General features: G+C 32.3%; 1 protein-coding gene and 1 long non-coding RNA gene across 2 annotated transcripts in view; both read right to left on the reverse strand.

Moving 5' to 3' along the window:
- The window catches only part of LOC132168676 (uncharacterized), a 21,741-nt gene that overhangs the window by 8,893 nt on the left and 6,650 nt on the right, over nucleotides 1-6,198 (reverse strand). The gene's annotated exons all lie outside the window — the stretch shown is intronic.
- Nucleotides 2,575-5,875, reverse strand: LOC132172713 (ras-related protein RABH1b-like). Its single transcript, XM_059584270.1, has 4 exons — nucleotides 5,752-5,875; nucleotides 4,699-4,810; nucleotides 3,593-3,683; nucleotides 2,575-2,935 (listed from the first exon to the last, which is right to left on the reverse strand). Exons 1-4 carry the CDS (start codon nucleotides 5,873-5,875, stop codon nucleotides 2,789-2,791), a joined length of 474 nt encoding a protein of 157 aa, XP_059440253.1. The 3' UTR covers nucleotides 2,575-2,788.

Genomic DNA, 6,198 nt, shown 5'->3' on the forward strand with positions numbered 1-6,198 from the left:
TTTTGGGCTCTTTTTTACCCCCCTCTTTTTTTTTTTGGGTACTTTTAGTGTCTTCTTGTGCTCAATTGCTATAAAAAGATCCCATATTGAAAAATAAAAAATATTTGACCCAAAATTTACATTTACTTGTACTTTAAAAAAATTTCCTTAAATATTAAATCATAACCGGTTAACTTTTTTTTTTAAAAAAAAAAAAAAAATTCAACACAACATACAAAAAAAAGTTCAGAATTCAGACAACTGTCACAACATATAAAAAAATATATAAAAAAAGTTCAACACAAAGCATATAAAATAAGTTCAAATAAAACATTAAATGATACAAATAAAACATTAAAACTTCATCAATCCTCTCATTTGGTCCTCTAGCAAATCCTGTAGACATCAAAAGAAGAAAAGTTATAAACTTAAACATAATAATATTAAGGCACAAGCATGTACACATATCAAAACATGCTTAATATAATTGTATTGTAATTAAAATACTATGACAATTCAAAAAATGATAACCTTCGTTACTAACAAACCTCTTGGCAAAAGATGAAGCAGCATTTAAACTTGAAGGTTGAGTCACATCTATGAATAAATAATTAGAATAAATTAATAAATAATGAAAACTAAATAAAGTTGCAAATAACTAATTTATAAACATTTACCTAGCTCATCAAATTCTGTTAAAAATTCCTCCAACTCGGTATCGCTTAAGCAGTTCTTTATCTAGTTGTGTGTGCAAATCAAGGCTTGAGTGGTAAGTAGAGACAATGAACTCCTAAAGCAATCCAAAACACGCCCACCGGTGTTAAATGCGGATTCAAAAGCAACAGTGAAAATAGGAATGGCAAATACATCACGAGCTATCTCTGTGAGGATAGGATATTTGGACACATTAACCTTCCACCAACCTAAAATATCAAAATCTTTTATTGTTTTTTTACACTCATCCAATGAATACCGATCAAACTCCGACTTACATGCCAAATCATCCTCTTCCTTAACGTGTTGGGAAAACATCTTTCTAAATTGGTAGTCGTTATATTATCAATTATAGTGATAATATATAAATTACTAAAATTATAATGATAATACATTAATATTTAAATTGTATTTATAAGTAACACATTGGTCATTATTTAATCCAATGTCAATTACTTAATTTGATATTATACGAATCATATCATCATTGTATATTAATAATATGATTCACTTGAAGTCTTGAATAAAGTATTTGAATTATAATTGAATCATATGATTAAGTATTGATATTATACATTTTTATTATTCATATGCATATGTAGACTTATATAGACTTATAACATATATAAACTTATAAGTTTACAACATACATTGGAAATAAGTCTCTAGATATTTAATTGTTGTATTAGTATGAATTTGTATACTTATGAGTTATGTCATATTATATATGTATAATTTGTTATTATATAATCAAATGATTTAATGATCAATTGATCATGTGATATAATCATATAAATTATAGTGATAATATATTAATACTCAAATTGTGATTTAATTATTTTTTTAAAAAATTGTGATTTAATGATCAAGTGATTATGTTATATGTATAAATATTTTTATAATTATAATTATAAAAATATATTATATAAAAAGGCGGTTAGCGGTTATGGTTAGTAAACCCAATAACCGCTAGGCGGTTATAGCGTTTAGCGGTTAATACGATTAAGCGGTTAAGTGGTTAGTGGGTGGTTTTTAACCGCCCGCATTGTGGCATCCACTAAAAAAATTGTCGATTAAATCAGTTAATTCACCGATTGCATTTCGATAAGGATTTATTTCGAATGTTTTGGTTAAACGAATATTTCGGTTAAAATCGGTTTGATTTATCGGTTAACCATGGGTTTTTTTAATTAGGCCAAAAATTGATTGTTTTGGGGTCCCAAATTATTTTTTTCTGCTAAAATAGCTTATTTAACAAAACAAATTTTAAATGGACCCATTAATTAACACAATAAAAGTCTACCATACATATGTTCTACACTTCTACTAATAAAATAGTCCTAGAATATTTATTATTGGTTAATTATTAGTTAATTCGGTTACTTATCGGTTAAATGATAAAAAAAAACTATTTATACCGATTAACTGAACCGAACCGACATCGGTATAAAAATTCTTAACCGATTACCGACCGACTTCTGGCTGTAGGTGATTAATGTCGGTTTGGTTGCACTCGGTAAGCAGTTTGTAAGCGGTAAACGGTTAATCTGCCCACCCCTACCTGTAGGGGAGACTTTTCAAAAAAATTTGTTGCTACTACTCTAAATTCTAATCCAACAATTTTTTTTTCAAGATTTCTGAAACTAATCTAGCCCAACTTATATTATTATTATTATTATTATTATTTTGGTTGATAAAAGTAAACATAAATATTTATACTCACACGCTTGTCAATGTCCTCCTTCCATTTGTTAAATCTTAACAAAATGGGTAAAAGGTGTTTCCCATCGACGTGAGATATGCAAACAAACAAAAAAAAACCAAGAGGGGCACACAATCGCTTTTCATTTAAGAGTTCCAAAAATGGACCCATACAACTAGGGCACACAATCGCTTTTCAGAGTTCCTGAGTAGTTCCATTAATTTTCGTAAAACGTAGCCAAATGGGGCCTAAATCTTTTAACAATCAACCAAACAAAAAAGTCCGACGCTACAAAAAGGGACAGCTAGAACTTTACAGACACCTGATATGATTAGAAACGCATCAAGGAAATCCAGCAACAAAGTTGGAGCTTCGATAGATCCAAGCTGTGTATCAACAAGCACATCCGCTTGACGCTGGTTGTGACTGCGTCCCTGCCGCATTGCTTGACTTGAGATTGACGTCAACCATGTCTTCTTGCTTGGTCGAAGAAAGTGTTTCCATTCCAGGTAAGGCTGCTGCAATCTTCCGAAACAGTGCCTGCAAAGGGTTTGGTAATGAAGACTCAGTAGGTTGCACAACAATGAGATTTGTAAAAGAGTAACGTTATTTAGTAAGCTATTACACAACTGCCATACAACTGAAATAATATAACAGTGAAATCAGTATTTGAATCAACAAAGGCTTCTAAAAAATAAGAGCTAATTTTTATTACCATATCATCCTAATTGTATAACAGTCGTATAACAATCTATTTCTCTCCAAAAAGAAATATATAGACAATCAGAAGTTAACATAATCTAATTTGCACGAAGATGGTGCTTTTCTTTCTTTCTTTCTTTTTTGGCTGGCACTCCCATTGTGTTAATTACATTATGCCAGCTTAAATGTTTGGCAGAAAACAAACCAACTTCATAAAATAATTTCAGAGACCCCAAATTCTCAAAAGCATAAACTACTTTGTGACCACCTCGGCCGATGAACTGTTGTCATCTAGAAAATTCTCCCAATCCAAAAAGAGACCAATCAAATGATTTTAACCCTCTGAAGAAAACAAAATCTTCAGGACCTTTGCCAAAAAGGAAGTCAGCGGTATTTGGAGTGCACCCAACTAGAATCATGAGCATTTAACATTCCATCATCAAGCCATAACATTTGTATAAACAGCCATCCAATTAAAGAATATCAATAGCTTACCTTTATATTGAAGCCAGCCTTGGCACTAGTTTCAATAAACATAACATTGAGCTCACGAGCTTTGGCTTCTCCTTCCTCTATAGAAACTTGCCTGTCCAACCATTCACATGATGTCCATGTCATAATCACAAAAGATGGCAACATATATTTAACACAAACAAACTAGCATAATTAACATTCACACACGATCTATCGGAAAACTTTGAACAGAAAGTGATCTCTGTAGCTTACATGTAGGTGAACAAAATATTCCCCATTACCTAATTTATACAGTTGTGTAAGTTTTCAATTTTCCAATGGTAGTTCAGAGTTAGCCATGTAGGAAATAAGGTAGAGCTCAATTTGGTGAAGCATGGATATGAAAAATATAAGAGCACAAATTAGTCAGACATATATATAAAGAAGTTCTAAGGCAGAGTTGCAGAGAACGTAGAGCTCAACATTAGCATGAAGGCCACCTTTTGCAACCTTACTTTTGGCACTGACAAAACGTTTTCCATTTTTTCTCTCAAGCTGACTTCACTTCTAAGTCGTTTCATTAGATCTACAGAGTCTATAGAGAACCATGTTACACCATTCACATCTTAATAAGAATAATAAGTAATACCATTATGATAAGGAAGCAACAGTTATTATGGAAAAGGGGTTGCCTTTGAAAAATGGGAGAATTTTCAATGCATGCTTGCTATTTCCTCCAAAACCACTGGAGAACCCATTTTTGAATTAAAATAATAGAATTTTTCCAATTACTTTTTCAAGTTCACATAATCCATGACATTTGACGAACATCTTCTTCTTATATATATATATATAAATAGGCTGTTAACAATATGTACTGGATATCATACTCTTCAAAAGCATGAAACTATTATTTTGCGTTATCACACCTCTATCAGAAATGGTTAACCACTTTCAATTATGGGATTCAATATAAATAGAAGAGGTCTGTTAATGTAATTCAAAACTATGTACTATCCATGTAAACACCTAGCATTTGTCACTTTTTTAAGAAAATTTCTCACTTTTGATGGCAACTAAAACTGCCATTTAGAAAAAAGGGGCAACTAACATTATCCATAACTGTGGACAAGGCAGTATATCATTACCTTTTTTCCACAAGATCTGTTTTGTTGCCAACAAGTACAATGATAACATCACTTCCACGCTCTGTGCGAACCTCTTCAATCCATTTGGAAGTGTTTAAGAATGACTGTCTGCCTAAGGAAAAGATATGCCTAGATTTTTAGCTTGATTATGCATATAAAGCCCAATTAATCAATTTAAATATAGTAGGTGCAAAACTATTTGGGGCATGTTTGGTAAACTTTTTCAGAACTCTGGTTTTTATAGGTAAATTACACACGCACCCGGTGGGACTTGAACCCACAGCCTCATCCTCCACTTTGCTACAAAGAGAGGAAGTATCTTCACTTTTCAAACACTGAAAAACACTTTTCAGATAATATTTACCAAACAATTTTCATATGTGGCCTCCACTACAAACACTCTTCAAAACAAATCCCAAAACACTTCTTTGAAACGTTCTCACACGAAACTAAAGGAATATTTTGAAAACATGTGCTTTTTTTTTTTTTTTCAAGTATGGAGGCTAACTTAATACTTGTAAAATAAAATAAAATAATAATAATAATAATAAAAAGAGTTGGTCATGCGATTACTTCCAACAGAAGAGAAGCGGTGGTCGTGCGGCGCAGCCACCCTCAACCGGAGAGAGGGGTGGCCAGCCACCCTTGATTTTTCGCTTTTTTTGGTTTTGTTTCTTTCAATTTTTTTAAAACACCTCTCATACTTTTTTATTTTCAAAAAAACTTTTCAGTTTACCAAACAAATTTTCTTCAATGGACCCCCACCACCAAAGGCATTTCTCAATTTTCACCTTTTCAAAAACTCTTTTCAAAACATGGAACTCAAAACGCTTTTCAAAAACTTCACCAAATATACCTTAAGTTTCTGAACGAGCACCTGCTAAGTCAATACATTTTAGGCTCATAAGTTTGACATATTAGCTCAACAGTTGTATTTGTTCAAGAGGCTATGATTAAATCATTCTACAGGATGCATGAACAAAACATGGATATGCAAGTGACTAATTGAGACAAAATTTTCCACAAGAAAGAAAACAGAGTATAAGAACGTACTTGCAACATCGAATACAATGACCGCCACAGAGGAATCCCTGATATAGCTTGGAATGAGACTCCTGAACCTTTCCTGCCCAGCAGTATCCCTGTCATACATTTCAAGATTCGATGTTTCAACCATGGAAATGAATTAGGTTTAAAGAAAACCATTTCCAGAATCTATAACTGCACTAGATTTATGGAAATACTAGACATGCTTTTCAGTAAAAAAAAGCAACGAATATACAAGTTCACAAAGAATAGCAATTAAATGCTCTTCCGCTCTAACAGGAGGCATTTTAGGATTACCGGTTTGTTTAGTGGAGGCTTTTAAATCTTGACAAAGTTTCTACCTTGTGGGGATTTTTTTTCTGGGGGGTGGTTAAAGGAGTAAAGTTCCAAAAGCAAGTGCGCCTACTACATCATATTTTTCACCCCTGAAAATCCACATCACAGTGTTGAATA

This window comes from Corylus avellana, chromosome ca2 (assembly GCF_901000735.1).
Source record: "Corylus avellana chromosome ca2, CavTom2PMs-1.0".
In the NCBI taxonomy this organism is placed as follows: domain Eukaryota; kingdom Viridiplantae; phylum Streptophyta; class Magnoliopsida; order Fagales; family Betulaceae; genus Corylus; species Corylus avellana.